At 32.9% G+C, this 24,956-nt stretch overlaps 1 protein-coding gene across 1 annotated transcript; it reads left to right on the top strand.

Moving 5' to 3' along the window:
- Window positions 1–11,564: 11,564 nt before the first annotated feature.
- Window positions 11,565–20,077, top strand: LOC131634971 (uncharacterized). The gene is made up of 14 exons (XM_058905594.1): window positions 11,565–11,832; window positions 12,225–12,298; window positions 13,350–13,427; window positions 15,571–15,649; window positions 15,865–15,923; window positions 16,577–16,675; window positions 18,377–18,466; window positions 18,545–18,619; window positions 18,701–18,733; window positions 18,847–18,927; window positions 19,059–19,112; window positions 19,302–19,367; window positions 19,459–19,530; window positions 19,628–20,077. Exons 1-14 carry the CDS (start codon window positions 11,790–11,792, stop codon window positions 19,826–19,828), a joined length of 1,104 nt encoding a protein of 367 aa, XP_058761577.1. The 5' UTR covers window positions 11,565–11,789; the 3' UTR covers window positions 19,829–20,077.
- The last annotated feature ends 4,879 nt before the right edge of the window (window positions 20,078–24,956 follow it).

The raw sequence follows: 24,956 nt of genomic DNA, 5'->3' as shown, positions 1-24,956 counted from the left end.
TTTATATTCCATTTTTTATCTCAACTACTTACTCTCTCATTCTATATTCCATTTTTTTATCTCAACCACTTATAATCTTATACTCCTTTTCGTTAACCCACATTCACCTAAAAAAAATGACATATCAATTCATTATTATTAAATTTATTAATTGATTAGTAAATAAATTTGTCATCCCATTAAATTATAATAACTAAAAATCTATTTCATCTATTTATTATATTATTATTTTTTATTATTCCCTTTTTTTTTTTTTTGGTTTATCACCACCGGTTTAGTCCGGTTCGGGGGTCAGTTCTGGCATCAAGTGGTTCCAGCCCCCTCCCGATCGCAGTTGCGGGGGATCGAACCGTGGTTCTCCCTACCAAGTTCAGCGCCAATCACCACTGAACCAACTAACGATTGGTTATTATTCCCTTTTTTATCTCAATCATTTATATTCTTTCTCTTTTTTATATATCAACCATTTATATTCTATTTATTATATTATTATTTTTTATTATTCCCTTTTTTATCTCAATCATTTATATTTTTTCTCTTTCAATCAAATGTGATTTAATTTATAATCTATATTCTTTCTCTCAAATTATATTTTATAAATAGGTCAATGTTTAAAATCCCGATTTAATTTATATTCTATATTATTTCTCTCAAATTATATTTTATAAATAGCTGAATATTTAAAATCACTTAATTATTTTTAACAACATATTTAAAAAAACTTTGATATTACAAAATATTATATATTTAATGTAAGTAACAATTTAAAAAAGAGAAGGTCTTTATGTAACGACACGCGTCTCATTATTACTCAATTGGGAAATTTTGTGCTTGAGACGGAGGTCATTTCTGAAAATAATTTTGGCCAAAAAGTTTTTATTCCGAGGCTGTCATTGACTCCTTCTGACATGCGAATTCCATTCAAATTTCAACGCAGACAGTTTCCTATATTTGTTTCTTTTGCAATGACAATAAATAAGAGTCAAGGTCAATCTCTTAAACATGTTGGGATCTACCTTCCACAATCTGTTTTTACCCATGGTTAGTTATATGTTGCAGTTTCTAGAGTTACTTCACGAGCTGGTTTAAAACTTCTTATCATTGACGATGATGGTAATGCCACTAATAAGACTTCAGACGTTGTTTATAAGGAGGTCTTCCAAAATATGAATAACGTACGTTACCTATTCTATGCTACATTATTATCAAATTTGATTTCTATTTTTATTTAACAAATTATTTTATAGTGTTAATTTTCCTTCGCAGGTTTAGTTCATTGGTTGATTAAGCTATCGAATAATTTTCCGATGGTTAGAAAATTTTTTACTTCAATACTTTTATATCTCAATATATAAATATATAAATAAATATATGATTTCATTAATTTGTGTGATGTTTACTTTTTTTTTTTTAAATAGGTGGATAGTGCCAATTACAAATTAGAAAGGTTTTGGTGCACATTACATACATATTATGTAAGTTTGTTTAAATTTCTATTTTAATTCACTTTCAACATATGCATAATGAATTAAGTTATATGTCATTATCTGTGTTATAAAAAGTTTTACATTCTCTTTTATATTTATTCTTTTTGCTTTCAAGTTTCAAAAATTAATTTACTCTATTTTTGTTGAATTGCAGTGAATGTCAGAGAAGTATAATTTATATTTCATGTTCTTATTGTATCAGTGGAATCTACTTTTTTGTTTTGTAGTATAAAAAAAAATATATTTTTATTATTTTCATACATTTATATTTTTACATAAAAATACAATATATATCCACACTTTGTCCCGTGCATCGCACGGGTAGAAGTACTAGTACTATAATAAGAAGCAATTCCTTGAAGACATGATTTGGAAAGGTTGGGTTGATAAAACCTAAAGGTTGATCAACAAATACCCTCCAGGGTGTAACCATTCAAGAACACACTATTTACATCCATTTGGAATAACTTAGAATTCATGATACAAGAATAAGCTACAAGCATTCTTATGGGCTCTAATTGAGCCACATGAGCATATGTTTCTTCCAAATCTATACCATCGTATCGATTACATCCTTTATCAACAAGTCATGATTTATTTCTCAAAACATTTTCACTTTAATCAAGCTTGTGGCGAAAGATCCGACGGGTCCGAATCGCTTGAATAGGTTATACCCCAAAATTTGCCCGCATCTTTTTTCAAGAAAACTCCAATCTGAAAATTAAGAGTCTCATATAATTATGGGTTATTTCAACAAATATCCTAACATATGAAACACTTAGTTTTTAGAATTTTTCTTATACAGTAATTTGGCCTGCAGTTGAATTTATTCTTACGCAAACGCCAAATACTGTTTATTACTTCACACATGCTATTTATTTATTTACAGATAAATAGTACTGACACAATTGGTACAGAGTTAAATCTTTTTGCAGGCGCAGAATCAGGAAACTCAGACTGTACTGGTAACAAATAGATTATTATTATCTTTTGTTTCCCATTAATTTTTGTACTATATTCCATTATTTTCAAAAATCTTTTCAAATCTCTTTTTCAAAAATCAAATCTCTCTTTTTTCCAACACTATCATACTCTTTCTTTCAAATCTTACTTCCACTCAAAATTTCCTTTTGTACGGAATCACATCATTCCCCAACGTCTCTATCCTTCTTTCCATTCTATAAATACCTCTCATTTTCTTCCATAAAATCTCACATCAAATTCCAACTCATCTCTCAAATTCCTACCTCATATCTATTTTCTCTTCTTCCCTGACAAGAATGGCAAAGTGGATAGAGACACTGTTTCTTACAGTCATCACCATTGCTACGGTGATCATGACTTTCTTCTGCCTGCATAGTCCTGAAGAGTGTGGACCTGCAATGGTTGCACTCCCAATCATCTACATGTTATTGTTCATAGCATGGGTCATTAATCGTCATTCTTAAAATTTGCCGTATTTCTTATTTCTTAAATGTACCGTTTATTCGTCGTACTGTTCAATATAGTATGTAATATTTGTACTGTCAGTATTAAATGTTGTATTACTTGTCATAATATTGCTTAATTACTAAGATAATATTTTGTGTGTTTTCTGCCAGTCAAATATTCCTATTTCTGTGCATTAAATGATTTTCAGGGTTATTATCGGTAATTTTGCCCGCATACCGTAAATATTAGTTATTTATTATGTCTGTGTTTTTAACAAGTCATGTAAATAACTTTCATTTTTCACATAAAACAAAAACAACAAAAAAGAAAATTAACTTTGACTGTTGATTTTTCACTCTAACTGCTACGTCAATACCTGAACAGTCAGTCGACAGCCAAACTGCTGGCAGTACAATTCTCAGTGTTTGGTACCATCAATCAAATCAATCTTTCACAATTCAAAATTCCAAGATTTTTGTTCTAGAAGTCTTCTGAATATCACGCGATTAGCAGAGACTCAACACTGCACAAAAATCAGGTACGCTTAACTGTCTCCTACACAAACAGTCCCTGACTAGGGTTTTCTTGTTTTTACAGGAGAAACAAGTTTTTGAGAGCTCAAATGGATTTCATGCACATCCATATATCTCAAAGTACCATCATACAAATTTTCAAACTTCAATTCACTCAGACGCACCGTCAGCAGCTCAAACAGTCAACAGACGACCCGTTTGACCAAAAAAGTCAACTGACAGTCAAAAATGAAATTTTTTGTCAAAGTCCATATTTTGTCAAAGGATTCATCATTTGATCATTGGATGATCATAATTCATCAAGGAAAGATCAAAAATCAACAAAACCCTAAGATTCAAAATTAGGGTTTTTACCTGAAAAGTCAACTCAACTTTGACTGGTCATAACTCTCTCATCCTTCATCCAAAAAATTCAAACCAAAGCTTGTTTTGAAGGAAATTCAATTATCTTTCAAATGCCATTGATCCCATGGTCATTGGATTCACCGTTTGAAAAATATGATCAAAGACATTACAGGTCATTTTCAAAGTCAACAAAAAGACACTTTTTTCAAAAGGACACACAAGGAGCTTCAAAAATCATTTTGACATGAGACCAAAGGCATTGGTTAGAGGACTCTTTGAGGTTTCCAAAAAGTGCAAGATCTCCTTCATATGACAAAAATTGAAGGATTTACACCTTGTTGAAGTTGGCTATATTTTGGGAAAATACATGAAATCAACATTGCTCAAAAATGTATTTTTTCCAAATGGGGCCAAGTTTTCAGCATTCAAACATCATTTCCATGATGTTATGGGCCTCCCACGACCAAGACTAAGCCCATACCCTTTTTTATCCATTTTTGCATGATTTTATCTTATTTTAAGATTAAAATTAAAAGGAAAATGCATGGATAATGGTTAGCTTACAAATCAAGCATGACTCACCTCAAAGAATCTTCATCTTTCTGCAGAGAATTGAAGGGCAAGGCAGGTGCATTGAAGGCAAGATGACTTGGTCAAGAATTCAAGGTTTTTAATATTAAAAAAACCAAAGTTTCAACAAAGGCAACTAAAGACACTTCTTAGCTTCTATTGTAAGCACTCAATGCTTATAAATAAGCTATCATAGTTCAGTAACAAAAGGAGGCGAGTTCAGAAGTATACATAAGCTCATAACACTTGTAATCACTTGAAAAAAAATTCAAAGAAAACTCAAATTCGAATTTGTAATTTCAGTCCATTTCAATACAAACTAAGCATTCATACACCTTCCTTGAACATCACTGAAACTATCTCAATCAATTACAAGCCTTGAAGCTCACTGAATCGAGCTACACAGGTCAAAATTTGTTCAAACTAAAATCAATTCGTATCTGGTTATTCACACATGTTTAACAAGATGTAGACATACTATTGAGTTTGGTTTGAGGTGTAGATCATTTCTGGAAACTTAATTGAAGTTTGGACACGTACAAACGAAACCACCATTTTAGGGTTCATAGCTTCAAAAATAGGGCTTTCTAAATCAGGCAAAATTAGAGGTTCTAATTAGTACCATTGAATTCGCATGGACCAAACGAATTGAACTGATAGGTCGCGCCAAATTTATGTGTACGTTTGACCCTATTCGCTATTTTGCAGGTTTAGTAAGTAACCAATTACAGCGCTTTTGGTAAGAAAGCGCTATTAAAAGTCTTGTCTGAAGGTTGAAGACGAAGACGTGTCACCCCCCTATTGGTTCTGACGCGCGCGTTTTTTTGAATATAACCCTTGGTTTCAGTGTTTTGCAGGCGCGTCATAAGTGATGTTCCCTCACCATCTGGACCATCTGATCTCATTTATGACTCATCCAACACTCCAGATCACACGTGCACATCATACTCCCTCATAAATTTCCACACAGGATCAGTATCCTTTTATTTCTATTTTATTTTCTATTTTATTTTAATTTCTTTGTTAAATTAATTAAAAATAGTTTTAAAAATCCAAAAAATACACAAAAAATATTTTTAGACTTCTAAAATAATATATTATTTTCTGAAATAAAAATATTTTATTAATCTTTAAAATTTCAATATTTTGCATAATTAATTAGTATATATTTATATATTTGCTTTTTAATTATTCTAACCAATCAAAAAATCATAAAAAAAATTGTTCTTTATATAAAATATTGTTTATATATTATAAACTAATTTTGTACATATTTTGAATAATTTTCTTCTTAAGTTTTAATTATTTGTATAATTATTTGCATAATTATGTTTTAATTAACTTAAATCAATTTCAAATCAATTCCAAAAATTCCAAAAAAATTAGTTTTGTTTTAAAATTAATTAACAAATATTTTGTACATATTTTAAACTTAATTTTTAGGTTTAAATCTATTTTCATCTTTTTCTTCATTTTAATTTAATTAATCATGCATTAATTATAATTAAAATCAATCATAAAAAATCCAAAAACATGCCTTTTATTTTTCTTGCAATTTAAAATTCCTAGATAAATGTATAGGATGTCAAATTCATGTAAATAGGCTAGTTTACATTTCCTGCACAATCGATGTAATAGTGTAGATTTACTTTCCGCACTTTACATTTCCGCACTTTAATTTCCAGCAAATATAAACTGCGTGTATGTCAAAGATAAAATTGAACCGTTAGATCACTAACTTCAAAGATAAAATATCTGAATCCAAACACAGTCACACTTGCACCTTTTAAGGTAATCCCTTCTCATTCTTTTCAAAATCAAAGTCAAAATTTCACTGTTTTGAGTACAAAATCGAACCTTGCGTTTATATCCGGTGAAAGGATAGATTTTTAAAGGAAATAGGATAAAGACCTTACAACTCAGGGTAGACCTCCTAGTTTGCTTGCTCAAATCAAAACAAACAAAATTCTCATACACTGTTGTTTTTCAAAACAAAACTTTCCAAAAAGACAATACTTTGTATACATCCAAACACGGATTATTATAAAGTTAACGTTCTTTTCGAAACATCTTTCGAAAGATAAACAAGCATTTTGTATACATCCACACACGGATCATTACAAAATTCAAATTACAAAAGTATTTGAAACCACATATGAGCAATTTCAGAGCAATTGAAAAGTGATCGAAAAACAAGTGAGCTAAGCAAACTTAAGAGCCCATGGATAACCATGGATACAAAGGGTGCTAACACCTTCCCTTTGTATAACCTACCCCCTTACCCAGAATTTCTTAAAGGTCTTTTTTCTGTTTCTTTTATAAACCTTTCCTTAATTGGATAAAATAAAAGGTCGGTGGCGACTCTGTGAATTTTCAAAATGCGAAAGCATTAAGCGATAAAAAAGAGTCAGTTCACGTATCTCTACAGAACAGAGGTATGGCCCGGGATTAAAAAAATCGGAGGTCCACAGTGAAGTTGTAGGAACAAGTTCCCAAACACTATTTTTTCCAAATGGCTTTAACTCTTATTGCACAACAAGAGACCAATGTTCATCAATGATGGCCTCATCAATTTCCATTGGCTCAATATGGGAAATAAAGGTCATATGATAACATACCTTGCTAATGGAGTATTGAGTTGTAACTCCCTTAAAAATGTCTCCGATAATATTTTAAACGGGATGATTCTTAGTTATTCTCCATTCTTTGGGTAAACTTTGATTGTTTAAGTTTACTTTTTCATCTCGAGTTTCTTCATTTAGATTTTGATCTTCCTCTTAACCTTGACCTTGATCTTTATATTTTTCCTTGATTATCATCTTCCAAGGATATCTTCTCAAGAAAACTTGCACAATCAATAGCATTTACCTCAACAGGCGAAGGGTTAGACTCGTCAGAGGTAACATGAATTAATTATTCTATCACCAGGGTTCTCTTATTGAAAACTCTAAAAGCCTTGATAGAAGTGGAATATCCTAAGAATATGGCTTCATCATTTTTAGCGTCAAATTTTTTAAGATCATCCTTCCTATTGTTGAGGACAAAACATTAGAAGCACCATAATCCACGACCACTAATGGGGGAAATATCAGAAGGCATGACCAATAGTTCAAATACATCTTCGATCTCGTAACACCACTTGTGTGCAATTAATTACCCTAAGGGATTTTCCTCCCTACCATATGTACTTAGGTCCATGAGGAGGCCCTCCCCGAAATAAGTATTTTATGAAAGGACAAGCATTTAATGTGCACAAATTAACCAACTCTCAACCAACTCCTTAAGGGGCTATTCCTCTCCCCTAATAACCTTTCAACAAAGAATAAATATATAGGACATATTTCCATTGTGTTCGATCATAACATTTCTATTAAAAATCATTGCTTCATGTCTGATAACACGAACTTAAGGAGAAATTGTTCCCAACAACTCCATACCCATTTAACCTGACTAACAAGTGTGCTTTCCTAAAATTGTCCCTCATTAGAGCAAGGCACCACTTCATTTGAATCTTAAAGCCTATCAAATGATCCCTCACACTAGACTTCATACTCACCAAAGACGGTTCTAAATGGTTGTTTTAATATAAGTGTGACTTCACCTCACACCAAAGTACAATTTATAACACATTTGCAAGTGCCACCTCTTCGACTTTGCCAAATAGGGTGTTGGAGTACTAACCTTACAGGTACACTTTCTCCAATTTGCAGAAAATTCTATTTTCGTGTCGGAGACCTTCCACCGAAGACTTCACTAGTTCAATACTTATTTTTCCTATTTCGCTTTGTAATAGGAAGGGTTACACTTTGGAAATCGTCAATTTAAGCTTTTCCCATATATCATATGATGGCTTCAATTATTAAAAAACATTTGAATGTGATTCATAAAATGCAACTATATTTTATTTTGGGCGACAAAGAGCAAAAATAACAGACATACCTAATTGATAGGGAGGTTGTCGCTCGACCAATGGCTAATGCAGATCTTTTGAAAAAGGATGGTGGTTGGAATGTTAAAAATGTGCCTTCTTGAAATAATGATTAATATGATTTTGCATATTTTGCCTAAAACAAGTGCAAACGAGGTGGATGTATAGAACATTTAAAATAGGCTATCTCATATGCACTGGTCCAGGAAGTCTAATAAATTATAAGGTTTGAGCCTTAATATTAGAGCCTCAATTTTGTTAGAGCTTTTTTAGCCAAATCCTGAAAATCTTGTTACTCATTAGGGCTAACTCGTATGAGATGTAGGTAGCCTTTTTGACACGCTTAACTACATATTCTAAAAGTTATACTGATGTTTATGTTGTCTCAAAAACCACACATTGAGTTGCTACACTTCACTAAGTTTATCTTTTATATTATATTGAGTCTTTTTACATTAAATATTATACATTAACATAATCAAATTAATATTTAGTTTAGTTCACGTTTCAGTTCATAACTTTTTTGTATTATATTAATTTGTGTTATGTTGGATATTTGTCTACTATTTTGAACAATTTCAACTTGTATTATACAAAACATGTTATCTTAATTTTAAAAAAAAATAATATAGTACTTAAAAAGTATTATTATATTTAAAGTAATATTTTTATATGATAAATATTACGAATTTTTAATTTTATTTTGTTATCAAAATGATAAATAAATGATTAATTTAAGATTATATAGTCAACGATTCTTCTAAGGTCGGATTTAGGTAATAAAATTTGAACCTATATTATAACATAATTTGTAAGAGTCTGCACAAGTTTGATTAATTTGAGTTTGACTTAACCCATTACCAACCCGTTCAAATTTTAATAGGTTGAGTTCATCTTCACTGTCAAAACCGAATTAAACGAACCTGATCATTTACGGGTTGAATTGTATTCGCGAATTGTGTATAAAATAAAAATTATGCAGGGTTAACTTGTCCACATATTTAAAAACTCAAATCTAATACCTGAACCAAAAGTATGCAAGTTGTCGCTAGGGATGACAATTAGACTCATCCCCAATAGGTGCCTGCAAATGTACAAATTTGGTATGAGTATGGACACAGGTAATTTCCCACTAAAATAAGTGGATATGAGCGTGTGCTCGGGTATCTTAGTATCCATCTTGTCTCATACCCACACAGAATATATTTATATATTATTATTTTTATTATTATGTAGACATGTTATTTTATCTAATTTATTAAATACATTACTACTAAACTTGTATGACTTTTAATATAAATGTTTATTTGTTTTTTAATTTAACAATAGCATTCTTGATTTTTTTTTATGTTGTTGAAATTTTTTAAATGACATCATAAATTAAAATTGATCGTTTATTTTTTATTAAAAATGTGGATAAACTCATATGAGGATGGATACTTAGATACCCATAGCGTACGGGTATGAGTACAAATGTTAATTCCCACGTGGAAATGGACCCGCGGACATGTACTATAGTACCTTACCTATTGTCATCCTTAATGGCCGCAGATTGGGGCAAATGTATCCGTAAGTGAACAAATTCAGATGATTAGCGAATTGGTGGAATCGTGGATCAACTCGCATCCATGAACATCTCTAATAATTTTTATGATCCAACCCTATAAAATTCATATTCATAGGACCAACACGTTTAAGATCGAATAGTCCGTGTTGACAATTTTAAATGTTTGTCCATGGTCAAATTCAAAATATGAAAGTTTTATAATTTGTGAAAATTTCTCACCCCACCCCATAACATTTAGACGCACCACCGAAATGACAATTTTGCCCTCGTGCTTCCGTAGATGGATCTCCGGAAGCACCCCTTTTTTGTTTACGTTTACTTTGTTCTGTAGATATGCACCTACGGAAGCATTTTGTGGATCCATCTACGGAAGCAGACAAGAACATAAGCATTTTGAACCATAAAAGACCTATGCATTGATTCATTAATTAATTGATATTACAACGAATTTTCAAACAGAAAATTAAGAAAGCTAATAGATCTAAGAAATTACAACAGTTAAAATAATGTCATCTAACCCATGTATCATTTGAATGCAATCGATGTCCCATTTCACTTCAATCCACCAATGTTTCGTTTTTTCTGTCGCAAATGAGGTACTTGTTCTAAGCCTCTGGATCCTTTTGATTTCTTCTCCGGGTCCGTACTCCCCCTCTAAAAAAGACCTGATAGTCCTCTTGAGTTGGTAGAAGGAATGAATATTCCAAAACTTCACCGGCACTGGGGGTTTGACGGGAGAGAAAATGACATGCCCTTCCCTTAGCGGTATTCCGGTTCAATATCGGGACGCTTAATTGATGTTCGGTGACATCCATCCGGCCTAATGCGAGACATTTTTGTGTTTGTGTTTAGGGTTTGTGTTTGTGTGTAATACAAACCTAGAAACCCCAAATTTATAGAAGCCTTTGGAGACTATGGACCACACAATCTTTGCCACAGAATGTTCCATAGATATATCCACAGAAGGATTTTAAAATTCCCCTTTCCGTAGATGCATCTACGGTAAACACCCATAATTTTTCAAATTAACACCTTCCGTAGATGCATCTACGAAAGTTTCACTGTTTGTTTTTGCAGCAGAAGCAGTGCAGTAGCTAGCAGTAGATTGCAAATGGAAAAATGTATAAACACATAAAGACATAAAGTAAGACTTGACAAAAAATGATTATATTGCAATGTTATAGAGTGTATATATATTACACTTTGAAACTACATACATACATTAAAAGAGCTATCGCCGGCTAAATCTTTTCGGAGGTTTTAATCTTGACTTTTCGACATTTGATTCCTTCTCGGTGTTGTTCAACTTTTCAAAATCGTGCATCCTATCCACAAAACGGTCCGACCACGTATCGACAACGTCGGTGTGGCGCTATATCAGACACTTCCGTAGATGCATCTACGGAAGAATGTGGCGCTACGACCTTACCTTAGATGCATCTACAGAAAAATTCCTGAACTGATTTTATGTGTATTTTCTCCCCATATACACTAGTTTATTTCGGTTGAGAGGCACTTATATCGCAAATAAAAAATAAGTAGTATATTTTATTGTTTTCAATATTTATATTAACTCAAAACTACTTTTATTTCAATTTAAATATTTATAAACAAAACCATTTATTAAATTTTATATATTTTTCATCACAAGGAATATACTAATAATATCTCATTATTTCCTAAAAAAAAAAACTTATTTTTTCTTTGTAATAACTAGGGTAGAACGACATAGTAGCGACCCGAGCCTCCAAGGGTTTCATCAGGTGTGAAATTATCTTTTGGTTTTCTTGGTGATCATTCTTCACTAACCACCATCGTTCAACACCACAATCGCTCATCGCCGAACCCTAAAACGGTACCGTTTTCGCAGCATAAATCCTCTGCATCAGAGTGTTCCTCTAGTTCCGGAGGTTCACTGGCCACACACCATGGCTCTTTCACTCGGGAAGATCACCATTATCCTTGGTGCAGGTACGCACACTCTTCTCCACCTTCGATTTTCCTTCCTTCAATTTCATTGTTTCATTGATTCCTTGTTACGGTGTATAAATTCGTAAAAAATTTTTGGAATCTAGGTTATTATGATTGTGTTTAATTTTATATCAAGGTTTTAATTGCGTAAAGGCTTTCGCGATTTCGGTCGGTAACACTGATTGCAGTTGTGGCTGTGTGAATTAACCTTAAAAACGGTGAATAACTGTATCGGTATCGGCACCTGACAATACTGTTCTGTCGTTTTCGCGATCCCGGACTGGTTTTTAGAACCTTGTTTAATATTATGAAGTATTATTTGTAAAATTTTGATATGAAAATTGAAATGCGTTACTGGAATAGTCACTGAAATAGTATCGTTTGTGTTTTAGGTCTTGTTGGTTCAGTAATGGCTAAAGAAGGTCGATTGCCGGATGTATCTGGTCTTGTATCTGGTGCTTTCAAGGTTAGTTTTTGTAATTTTCTGGGAAGGTTATTAGAAACTAAGATAGAGACTATAGGCATGCTTGAATTGGCTTATTTGAGCTTTTTGGGAGAACTTGTGAAAATAGCTTATGACATTGTTGATGTCATAAGTTATTTTCAGCTGATTTTTGTGAGGTTATATAACTTGTAGGAAGACCATTTGACTTTAATTGTACCTTTTGTTATGGAAAATAGCTTACATACAAGTGCTTGTGCTATAAGCTACAAATAAACTGTTTATTCAAACGTGGTGTATGTTGTTTTAATACTATAGGGCATGCTTGAATTGGCTTATTTTAGCTTTTGGGGAGAACTTATGAAAATTGCTTATGACCGTTCATAAGTTATTTTCAGCTGATTTTTGTAATGTTATGAAAATAACTCATGACATTGTTAGAAAGATATTTTCAGCTGATTTTTGTGAGGTCATAACTTATACGAAAGCCATTTAACTTTAGTTGTACCTATTGCTATACAAAATAGCTTACACACAAGTGCTTGTGCTATAAGCTACAAATAATCTGTTTATTCAAACGAGGGTTATGTTGTTTTAATGCTGTAGGCATGCTTGAATTGGCTTATTTTAGCTTTTGGGGAGAACTTATGAAAATTGCTTATGACATCGTTCATAAGTTATTTTCAGCTGATTTTTGTAAGGTTACGTAAACCATTTAAGTTTAGTTGTACCTTTTGCTATACAAAATAGCTTACACACTAGTGCTTGTGCTATTAGCTACAAATAAATGGTTTATTCAAACGTGGCATATGCTGTTTTGATAGAACCCAACAACGTCTGCTGATTCATGCCTCAGGCTTCCGATTTCGGCTTTCACTATTGGATATTGTAAACATCGCTTCACTTTGTGCTCCATATCAAAAACCTTTAGTTTGGCAAAGTTCTTGGTGTTGTTATTGTTTGTTTGTTGCTAGCTCCAAATTCAATTCATATTTGTGAGTATGGGGAGTTGTCATTCATTGTTAAAAATTAATGTTGCATGCTCTATATTGATTTGAACTCTTTCTTTGACCAGGTTGTTTTAAGGCAACTTAAAAGCTCTGATCCTACTCCAACCGTTAAAAAACCACATAATGATGCTTTGCTTGCTCAGGTCCGTATGACGTTTTTCATTATTGATTAGATTTATTTTAATTATGAATATTTTTTAGTATTATTAAGTCTCATTTCATCTCATGCAATCCGCCACTCATCAGTTAGAGCATTTAAAATGTGACTTGAGTTTTGAGCATATGCCTATAATGTTGACTTGTTGTATAGTTGTATATGTTTTAAAAAAAAGGGGGGGGGGGGGGGAAGGGGGAAATTATAAATAATTAAAGTGACCTGAATAACCATTTTACAACTATCCCTAGGGGATTTTACAAAGTCAAGCTCTTACTGCTTAGCTGACACCTCATTTAGTTGTATTTCGAATATGTTATAAACTTATCCTAAGGTACCTACTGAGTGTTGTTTAACTTATTGAGCTGTACTTGTGTTGGAACTGTGTATAGTGTCATTTGCATGAATGAAAAAACTGACACAGGGCAAATCAATGTACTATGTGTATTTATATAGATTCTTAATTCCTCGGTTTCTCCATTTTTAAGTGGGTTTTGCAAAACATAGTCCAAGTCAAAATATAAAGCCCCATTTAAACTAGTGTTGTAGATTGCACAATTTAGTGGTGTAGCAGAGTCGCAACTATCGAACATGCATGGGTAAAATAACAGGCAACGGTGTTGTGATCTCGGCACTGCAGCTGCTGGATGCTACGATGATGCCAAATGCGTGTGTATCACTGCCTAAACCACCTCACATGCCCACGTGTAGAACAATACAGAGTTATCTATAGCGGCGCTATCCCGGGATAGCGGCCCGGAGCGGTGACCCTCCGTTATTTGATGTTTAGCGGGTAGCGGGGTGCTTCCCGTCCCTAGCGGGTTTGAACTGTTTTGAACTCGAAAACCCAAATTTACCCTTAAAATAAATAAATCTGGTCTGATTTACATCTAGTTTTTATTACCTCTGTTTTTTTGGAGTAATAGTCATTCAATAACTCTATTCCTCTTCTTTGTTTGGTATAACACTAAATATATGTTTTATAGATTATTCATATAGTTAGTTAAAAAAATAGTCAACTAGCAGTTATCCCGCTATCCGCTATTCCACTATCTCATTTTTGGGGTGATGCTATGCTCTGCTATCTGGGATTGATAACTCGAACAATAAGACATACAGTGGCCGTGACAGTGAAAAACAGAAAAGGCTAATCTGGACAGAGAAATAGTGAATCTTCACGTTAGAAGGAGGAGGAGGGAGGGTGAAGTAGAACTGGAGAATCACCATGTGAAGGGAGAAGACAATGTGGCGTGACAATGTATGTTTTGCTAAGTTAAAGCAGAAGGGAGAAGACAAGTGCCGGATCCTTAAAAGAAGTTAGGCCTTGAGTACCCCAGAGTCTTTAAAAAAAGAAATACTTGTTTATAATGATAAACAAATAATAAATAACAGTAACATGATCAAATAAAAATAATATTATTGAGTAGAAAAAATATAAACAATACTATTTACTAATAGCAAAATGGTTACTTGTATATATTTTGACTTTCGTATTTAGCATACAAATAAACGTATTTAAAGATATGTAGTATTAGCTATTTAGATTAATCAGATATGAACTTTTTAAATTTATATCATATAACTTATTTTGATATATATAGGACCTGTTTGTATAGATTAAAAAAGTGGTTTTATCGATATTTTCAAAAATGATTTTTATGAGTACTTCGTGAAAAATAGTAGAAGTTATTTAAAACTCGTTTGTTATAAATTAAAAGAATAATTTTGATATCTAGTAACTTTAATATTCATTATTAAAGTTTTTGTACGACGTGGAAAAATCTGATAATCTTGAAGAGGTTAAGAATTGTAAATTTACTTGTTGATATTGGAAATGGAAATAAATATACATTTGTGTATCTTACTATTCTTCCCTTTGTACTTGAGGCATGTTTTTTCGTATTAAACTTGATATGTATCATTTGGAAATGAGGTAAGATGGGGTATGCTAGTCACAGGTCTTCAGATATTAGCTGCATATTTTTTTTCTCACTTTTAATGGATGGTAAAAGCATGACCATGTTTCATAGTTTATGCAGAAGCCAGAAACTAAAGTTTTATTTGGTTACTATTACCAATGCTAGTTGTATTGTAGGGTAATTGAGATTTCTGCTTATACTTGTGATCTACAGGTTGATAGTCTTCGGCAGGAATTACAACTTCTAGCAAGAGATAGACAACCATTCATTATTTTAAATAATAGTGGAACAGGTTATGCTTATCTACTCCCTTTCTCATATTATAGGGCCCTTCTATTATTCTTCAGGAATTTAGTCAATGCTAACATGTTGCTTACTGACTTTTCAATCACTGGATTTTAAACTGTGCCTTGTTTGCAAGATTGTGTCCATATTTTTGTCTGAGCTATAAAATTTTTCCTTCTTATCTTTATGTAATTTTCTGACATTTTTGACAATGTACATCAGGAAGAAAATACGTAACAGTGGTCATTATTGGGGTAGGATGTGGATGCCTTTGGTGGAAGGTATTGCCTTTATCTTCTGTGAATTGTTGATTTGAGTAAAGGGATGCTGTAGCCATGCATCCCTGTAGGAAGTTTGTGTGGCCAAAATTTGAATTCAAATGTTGTTGCTTTTAACAGCGTTATGTGCTATATATCACATGATCATTGTTGTGTTTAAATGTTCATTAAATCATGCAAGATATCTGAACTTTTTTCCAGGGGTTTCTCTTTCAATTGTATTGAGATTTATTTAAATGTGATTTGTGGCTGTTTGAGTTGTTGTGGTATCTATCTGGTTGGATTAATTTGTCTATTATTCAATATGACTAGCCGGACTACATCGACCATTCTTTTTCAAGTGTAGGCTTTTCTTCTTGTCTAATGCAATTCATTTTAAGCTCAAGTCTAGTTGCAACTAATTTTTCATCGTGATTTGGAGCGTAATGATATTTTTGTTACTTGAAGTTGGATATTATTTAGTTAGCACAAGTCAATGAATTTATTTGTGGATAAACTTTTTAGTATAAAAAATAACTCTTAAAACTATGGTGGATAATCAACAAAATTACTGGCATAACAGTGCATGTTACATATATTATGATCATAACTTCTTTGAAGGTTGACCCCTCTCTCTATGAAGATGATCGAGTTATATTGCCTTGCTATATATACAGGGATGGATTCCTAATATGATGTTTGCAACAAGGCGCAGTTTAAATGATGCCTGTACAGGCATAGGTAATCAGCTTGGGAAGGTTTATGAATCAATCGAGGTAATTTTATTTTATTGTTGATTTTTTTTTCTTAGATTGCGATAAGCCTCACATATTGTCTTATTGTTGACCTTAAATGATAGCTTTTTGTTAGCTAGGACATCGATATATCAAGAAGTTTGATGGATTTACCCTGTCCACATAAAATAGTTTTGCACCGACATCCAATAGATGTTCATATTTTGGCCATGTCATATTAGTATTTTGAAATAATCCAAAGAAATTAAGATTAAGAAAACCTAAAGAAATTCCTAACCGCATCATTCTCTGCTGTCGTTTGTCAAACTCCATTTGACGCCAAGCCACTGTCTTGGTCACAGAGAAGCTGAGGGATGCTCACTAAATCAACATTCCTATCAAAATTTGTTCTATCCACATGATTTTCGCATTTGAAAGTCCAAATCTCTTCTAGTTTTGTTTTTCTCGTCCTATTTTAATTCATTTTTAGTCACGGTGGAACAAAGCTTTTTGACAGTTTTGTTGATATCCCAAATTTTGTTATAATTTTGTTCTCTCTCTCAAGCCCCTTTTGAAACAGATATTTAATCTTAATTTTTAGGCCTTTCTATACATTTGTAGCTTCTCTCAGGTTGGTTCAGATATTTTATTTTTTAAGTTGCGTTTTACATACCGAACAGACAGTCAAAGATAAAATTGTATATATCGAATGTATGAATATTGGCTTAAGAGAAAATAAACAAACAAAAATGATGTTGTAAAGCTGCTTCTGTTTTGGAGGAAACAAACCAAAGCAAGTGATTTGAAAATGGTGTGCAAAACTAACTGCCCGTGCGAAACTGAAGATGGACGAAAAATACCAAAAAAGTTGTGTTCTGGATTTCTGGCTCCAAATCTTGTGTTTGAAGGTGGGTTTTCTCTAAGTGAGTCAACGCCATTTTATGGCATAACTGGGAACTGAAAAAGAACGGATGTGAACAGTTCGATGAATTGGATGGCTTGTGTTTCCCCAACTTTGTCAATGAGGGATTCCCGGAATCTGCATCCTCCTTTGCTATCTAGGGAAAAGTCTTAACAATTTTTTCTTTTTAACTGTTTGCTTTCTTGTCTCTAAGCTTTAATGTAATATAGAATTTAGACAAGTCTATATGTATATGAATAAACAATTATTATTAAAAAATTAATAATATGTAAATTATTTGGTTTATAAAATATTGTAACAAATCTAATTGATAAAAATGAAATAGATAATAAAGTTATTTCTATGAAACAATATAAATTGCTTAAACTAAATAAGTTAATATAACATTTCGACGTATTTAACCATTTTATAAATATTAAATGTGTCATGGTAGTTGTTGGATATTTTTCAATGACAATGTGAATTATTTTTTAACCATTTAATAAATACTAAATAAAGTCTATTCAATTGAACTCTAATTTGACATACACAAGAAAAACCAGTTGACTTAATTTTTATTGTTTTTTATAACCACATCCAATTGACCTTCCATCTTGATTTATCTGCAAGCTTTTGTGTAATTCTAATTCTATTTGCATGAAAATTTTAGTGCTTTACTCATGTTGTCATTTACATTGTAAGATATAATTAATTTTGTGAGGAGCTGCTTTTAATCTCTGCATTCTGTTCAGTTCACTTTTCTTACTTCTTACTTTCTCAAGACTTGCTGAACAAAGTTACTGCTTAAGGATTTGTGATTTACTTATCTGTGATGATTGCAGCAAGCCAAGAAGAATGTATCTGCCAGAATTAATGGCGTGGAAAAGATAATTGATGAATCTGCAGTCATTGTAGAAGTTATCGAAGATGATGTGAGGAAAAATGTTTCAAAGCATTTTTGTTTTTGGCTTCTTTGTTATTCAATAATAATATTATAACTTCTGTTACAGATCAATAAAATACGAAACGAAACAGAAAAAATAAGTGGAGATATGACCGGTGTTGATACTTTTATTCGAGTTATTGTAAGTCATTTTCAGGAATTCAATTATTTCTTTGAAAAATTTGCTGGATATCCGACTTTAGCTGACTGATTTGCTTTTCAGGAGTCTAAAATCAGTGAAATAGAAGGAAATCAGGTATATTCAATCAAACTCTAGTCATTATTACATTTATTTAATCATAACCATTTTTGTTATTTGACGGGTCTGATATTGATCATACCAGTGGTTTACTTTTTCTGTTTGCTTAGATTGCCACAAATTTAAAAATCGAGGGAATATGTCGAATTACTGATGGTTTGCAGAATGGCACTGCACAGGCGTCTATTCAGGCATGGATGCTTATTTACAAATGCATTTTTGTTTGGTGTAGCTTGGCTTCATAATTTGAATATCAGATTTTTGTATCATGTTCTTTCTATTTACTTGCTATTCATTCATAATATATTTTTAAATTAAATAGGGACCCTCATCCAAGCCAGCCCTTGAGCTACCACCAGTTTCACCATCTTCCAGCGTAAGCGTTTTCCTTTTGCAGGCATTATTATGCCCTTTTAGAAAACTGTATTCCACTTTAGACATAATATTATTTAGATTTTATTTAATTATAAGTCAAATAATGATTACACATTCCGAAAGTTAGACTTCATACTTCAGTCCTCTTCATTTTTGTAACTTATTGCTATGTCATATCTTAATTATATAGGCTCTGCCGTCAGGTCCTTCCAGGCTATATCTTGAGCAGCCTTCTATTACACCAGTAATGTCAAGGGTAACTTTCAATTGAAAGCTTTTCCTGCATCCTATCCACCGTGCTTCGATTATGTGTTTCTAATTCCTTCTGTCATTTGTTCTCTTATCAGACCGGGTCCATGCCTCCAATTAGATCAGCTGATCCATCACCGTCACCATCAAATTCGGTTGTATCTGACCAGGTTTGCAATATTTCTGATTTACTTGATTCATATAAAACAGGGCTGGCCTCTCATAGTCATATATTTTAAACCATGATGAATTGTCATGTCTATTCAGGAGAGCAGTAAACTATCAGAGCAGAGAAATTTCTCCAGTAGTGATGTGAATTCTATGAAAACTCCTCCCACAGAAAACAAAACCAATGGATCTAGTGCTGGTGGCTTTTTTGGGATAAACTTGTCAAGCGTCTATGCTCCATTGCTGAGAACTCGCAGTGCGACCAACTCAGTAATACAACAAACTCGTCCAACTAGTTGATAACAGTACCAGACCTATTTTTTTCTTTTTTTGATTTCCAGAATATTATAAACGAATAGATATTTTTGGGGATGGTGTTCACTGATAAGCAGTGGCTATTCCAAGATTGTATGCACCATCATACAAGTATGTTATGTCAAAGCCAGTCTTAGTCTTATTAGAGAAACGACTGAGCAGTGAATTTTGCAGACTATTTTTTCGATTTCCTTAGATTGTTACTAAAATAAAAGTTTCTCTATTATTTAACAACTAGAAAGCCCAGAATTGTCGTAAACTCTTTATTCTCATTATTAAGAACGAAACACAAAATTGTTAAGAATTTTACATGTTTGAGGCTTTGAATTCTTTTGTTGAAAAATTACAGTATATTTAGTTTAATTTTTTTTTTTTTAAATTTGTTGAAAAATTACCTCACATTTGACGATTGTTATTCTTTTTGTAAAACTACATGACATTTGTGCTGATGGTTCTTTTTGTTTTTTTTCCCTAAGTACATGACATTTGTGCTGATGTTCAGTCTTTGTAATTTTCATCGAGGTTGATAAGAAACCATTCTTGCAACCCAAGAATGCATAACATGCCAAGTCTTTCAAATTTTCATTGGGGTTGTTTACAAACCGTCCTCGCAACTCAAGAATGCATAACATGCCAATAGTTGATGAAATAGCTGGATTATTTGTTGGTGATCTTGATCATTATGATATTGGAAGACACGGTGCAACTATGGTTGGAAAACATGTTATACTTTCAGGTTCAGTTACCGCTTCTCCAAATTACATGTTCAACAACTATTAAGATGCAATATGGATATGCAAGAGGTTTTAAAATTTTCCCCAAAAGAAACACCACAATAGATTATGATGACTATCTTTATATTAAAGAGTTAATGTTGAGGTTTAAGTCACTAAAAATAGTGTTCAACTAGACAATATAAGTGTTGTCACTTACAATCTTTAGATACCAATCTCATGTCAGTGTTAAATATTGCAACAAATTAATGCTAGCAAGTATTTATTCAAGTATGTTAACAAGAGACACGGTAGAGCAAATTTACATATTGTTAATGATTGTGAAAACATTCATAAGGTACCTTCAATTGATGAAATCAAAAGATATTATGATTGTATGCGTCTCCAAGTGAGGAGGTTTGGTCAATATTTGTCTTTGATATTCATCAAAAGTGGCTTTCGGCACTCAAGTTCACTATTCATTTGGAAAATCAACATGTTTTTTTTTTTTTTTGAAAGCCATAAGAGTGTTGTCGTAAATGTATCCCAATTGGGATACATTTACGACAACACTCTTATGGCGTTTCAAGCCAGAGTGGAGATCAATTTTACCGCTGGATGATGAAGAAGAGGAACCAATACAGGAATCAACGGAGTCTATAGATTCAAATACAGAACCTGTTGAGGAGGATATAGAAACAGAGTCAGTGAATGAGGACGCACCACCGCCGCCACCTCTCATCGACCCTCTACTTATTCACGTTGAAGCCATCGTTCAAACTAACCCTCTCTCCAACATTAACAAATCTTGTGATGAATCCACCACCAAAAAAATCACTGATGGTGAAAACCTAGACCAAATCTTCAAACTCATGTGAAAACTTAGCTTCTAAAAACCAGACTCATGAACCATTAAACCCTCCTTCTAACATAATCCAATCAGATCTTCCCCAACAACAAAAGGAATCCCTTGGATGTCTTTTCCACCAAAGTTCCAAGGATTTACAACTGTTTCGGAAAGAGAAGGATGACAGCTTCGTTCATGTGTTGACAACTTACCGAACCAACACACCGCAGGAGCCACTTTGGGGAGAAGATGAAGTCAATATTTTGATTCCACCAAAACCTCCAGATTTCCAAGTGACTACTAATAACTCGTGGGAATCGCCATATGTTTTGTTGATTGCATCTGCCATTCACGCCTCAGAACAACTACTTGGAATTTCTACAACTAAAACAGATAACCTCTCTTCACTGTTGGATCTTCATCAAAGTTCTTTGGATAAATCACTACCATTCAACGCCATCCCTTATGACCCAGGACCACCCGACCCTCTACTTATAGTCACAACAATGATTTTCACAAGGTATTCTTCTTATACCTTAATTGTAAATCTCGTTTTCACCGATTTGCCATTTCTCTTAAGGTTTGTGTTCAAGAAGCTTAATTCAAATTTCGTAAACCTGCCGTTAAGTAACACTATGATCTTCGATCCTGGACTGCACCATTCAAAGCTTACTGTTGTTGGAATTTTTCAAATTCCATTCTCAATTGTCGCCCTCCACCTGCTTGCTAAAATGCCTTCATCTGTTTTGCAAAGTCATGGAAATGAGTTATTTTCTTTATACTGTGAACAGAAGGGCAAGCTTGTTGTTTCTTCTTATAAGGTTCGATCTACTGTTGTGGCAGAGGTATGGATTTGGCAGCATGATTCGACGGAAGATCAAGTCTCAGACCTTGAACATGGTGATATTCTGGCTGCACATGTTGGATTCTTTAGAGCCTCAGAGGCCTCGAGAAACTTGCCAACAACATTTATTGGTCTCAGCTTCATGTTTGCAACATCATGGAAGTTCACATTGTTGGCTTTGGCTGTTGTACCCCTTATATCAGTTGTTGTTCGTCAGTTTGGCCGATTCTTGCGTGATCTTTCTCATAAAACTCAAGCAGTAGCTGCAGTAGCTTCTTCAATAGCTAAAGAATCCTTTGGTGAGATAAATGAAGTTCTTTCTATAGAACATATACATGAAGCTGTTGTTTCTTTGTTTCTAGCAACCGATTTTCTGTTTGGCTATTGGCCTACGAATATCCCTTTGATTCCACATAATGGGATTCACACTTATTCGATTGTGACCCTAGCTGCTCATTCCTTGATTAAAATTACGAGTGAAAATCTCCATTCACAAGTTGGAATTGTTGTTATACACGGCGGCTGTCCAAAGAAAAGTCATGATGATTTTCTAACTGAGTGTCTAATTCTTACAAGAAGATCGTTTGCGAATATGTATCGCGAAGCCGACTATTATTGGTTACGTCTACTTATTTATGGTGTTCCTAGTTATGCAGCTTTTGAATTTGAAAAGAATGTGTATTGCAACAAAGTGTTAACAGAACAGGGAGAGAATGGTGCTTTCCAATTTATATCACATAATGTCTTGTTACAAAATAATGTTCTGGTTTATAAGGTATTGCAGCAGCCAGGAGAATTTGTCCTCACCTTTCATAAATCATATCATGATGGATTTAGTCATGTCAAAGGTCTCGCGATGATCGTTGCAAATATGGTTCGAAATTTTCTGTTAATAAACTTTGGTTATAGGATCCTTGGAGTAATGATATCAGATGATGGGTCTTATGAGCTGTACTGGGGTGATATGCAAGAACAAAAAAAAAGGTCTTGGCGGATCAGCAGTCTTTGTGGCTTAGAACAGGTTTGCCGTGCTTGAACAAAAGCAGCAACCAAGTTCTTTTAAAAAAAAACTAAAGAATGAGCTTGTTGCTAACAAGTCCATTACTCAGCATATTGAAGTTTTGGAAAATGTTTGTTTGGCTTGGAAACAGTATCAGATGGCTATTTGGGAAGTGTTGTACTCTCCATTCAAACAATGGGATCCAGGAGTAATTTTAGAACCTTGAGGACAAGGTTCAAGTGAACCCGGCGGCAATGATAGAGAGTAGAATATTTAAGAGTATTAAGAATTTAGATAAGTAATAGTTTTATTTGTATTGTTATTTATTTGGGCCTTTATTAATAGTTGGGCTTTTTAATTTGTTATCCACTAGGAATATTATATATTGTAGTCTCATTGAGACATTATGGAATCAATCAATAAAAGAAATGAAGTTTAATTTTCTAGTTAGTTTTTATTATCCCTTTTATTTTACAGCTTTTATTAGCTTGTTAGGGTTCTTAGTTTAGCATCCTATCAATTTTTTTAGTAGAGATACTCAACATCCTTGACCCCACTTGTGCCTCCCCCTTTATGCATGAGGACACCAATTGAGCTAAACCTGAACAAAGATTGTATTTTAAACCAATTTCAAAAATATTTACTTTTAAGAATCAAATTAAAAGCGCGGAAGTAAAATGAAATAAGTGGAAGTAAAAGCTTAGCAGATAGATTTAAAAACTATATATTTCTTTGTCATCGTAGGAACAAATATTCAATCAATATTATCAATACTAGGAGATTTGAAGTTGCTTTGAAAAGTAATATAAATCCAACTACTTAGAGATCCTACAATCTTAATTTAAGAAATGAATGTTCAACGAGTTAAATGCATCATATATTTATACTTATATAATAAAACATTATAAGAAAGATATAATTTTAGATGACATTCTAATCTTGAACAATACTTGACATACATAATAATATGCAAAAATAAAATAAAAGAGATAAGGAGAGAAAAAGTTCATTGAATATATGGTGGTTTGACAATTCGTCCTCGCTATTCCTACTCCACTCTTTGATGATTTTCACTATCGAAAATGGTAACATCTTCCATTATTTTAAAGTTAAAAATACAAGTATTTTGGTACAACGAATTACTATCAACCCAAATACTAACAACCCAATGCTTTTGAAAACACAAATATAAAACAATAATCCCTTCTATTGATGTAGATTTCTCAATGGCTAACATTCAAGATCCTTAATGATCTCAATCTAACAAACTTGATAGCCACAATAATTCTTCTTCAAGCATCAATTTTGCAACACCTTTTACTCGAATCTGACGAAGACTTGTCTGAGCGATTGTTCTAACAACGAATGAAGATAACTCCCAACTTTGGTCTGCAATAATCTTTACTCGAATCCACCAAAATCTTCCTTGGAGTATTAAGACAAATATTCCCTTACTTGATAAGCATCAACCAACAATGTGAACAAGAAATTGTCCTTTATATAGATACAAACAATAAAACTTCACACAAAAACATTAGATTCCTAAATGTACCTTAATCTACCTCTCACGCTCAATCTTTAGAGTTGAGCGCCACAATAATAGTTTCTTGATATAAAGTTAAAGATGATGAAAATTATTTAAAGGATCTCACACAACAAAACTATAACTTCTTGCACTCTCAATATTCTAAAAAGATTTTCACAAGGTT

Source organism: Vicia villosa, unplaced genomic scaffold (assembly GCF_029867415.1).
Source record: "Vicia villosa cultivar HV-30 ecotype Madison, WI unplaced genomic scaffold, Vvil1.0 ctg.001404F_1_1, whole genome shotgun sequence".
Lineage (NCBI taxonomy): Eukaryota > Viridiplantae > Streptophyta > Magnoliopsida > Fabales > Fabaceae > Vicia > Vicia villosa.
This window is presented reverse-complemented; position numbering and strand designations above follow the sequence as displayed.

Coding starts and splice junctions, on each gene's coding strand:
- LOC131634971 (XM_058905594.1), top strand. CDS start 11,790: ATGGCTCTTTCACTCGGGAAGATCACCATTATCCTTGGTGCAG. Junction 13,428..15,570: donor ATGATGCTTTGCTTGCTCAG/GTCCGTATGACG, acceptor TGTGATCTACAG/GTTGATAGTCTTCGGCAGGA. Junction 15,924..16,576: donor GTGGATGCCTTTGGTGGAAG/GTATTGCCTTTA, acceptor CTATATATACAG/GGATGGATTCCTAATATGAT.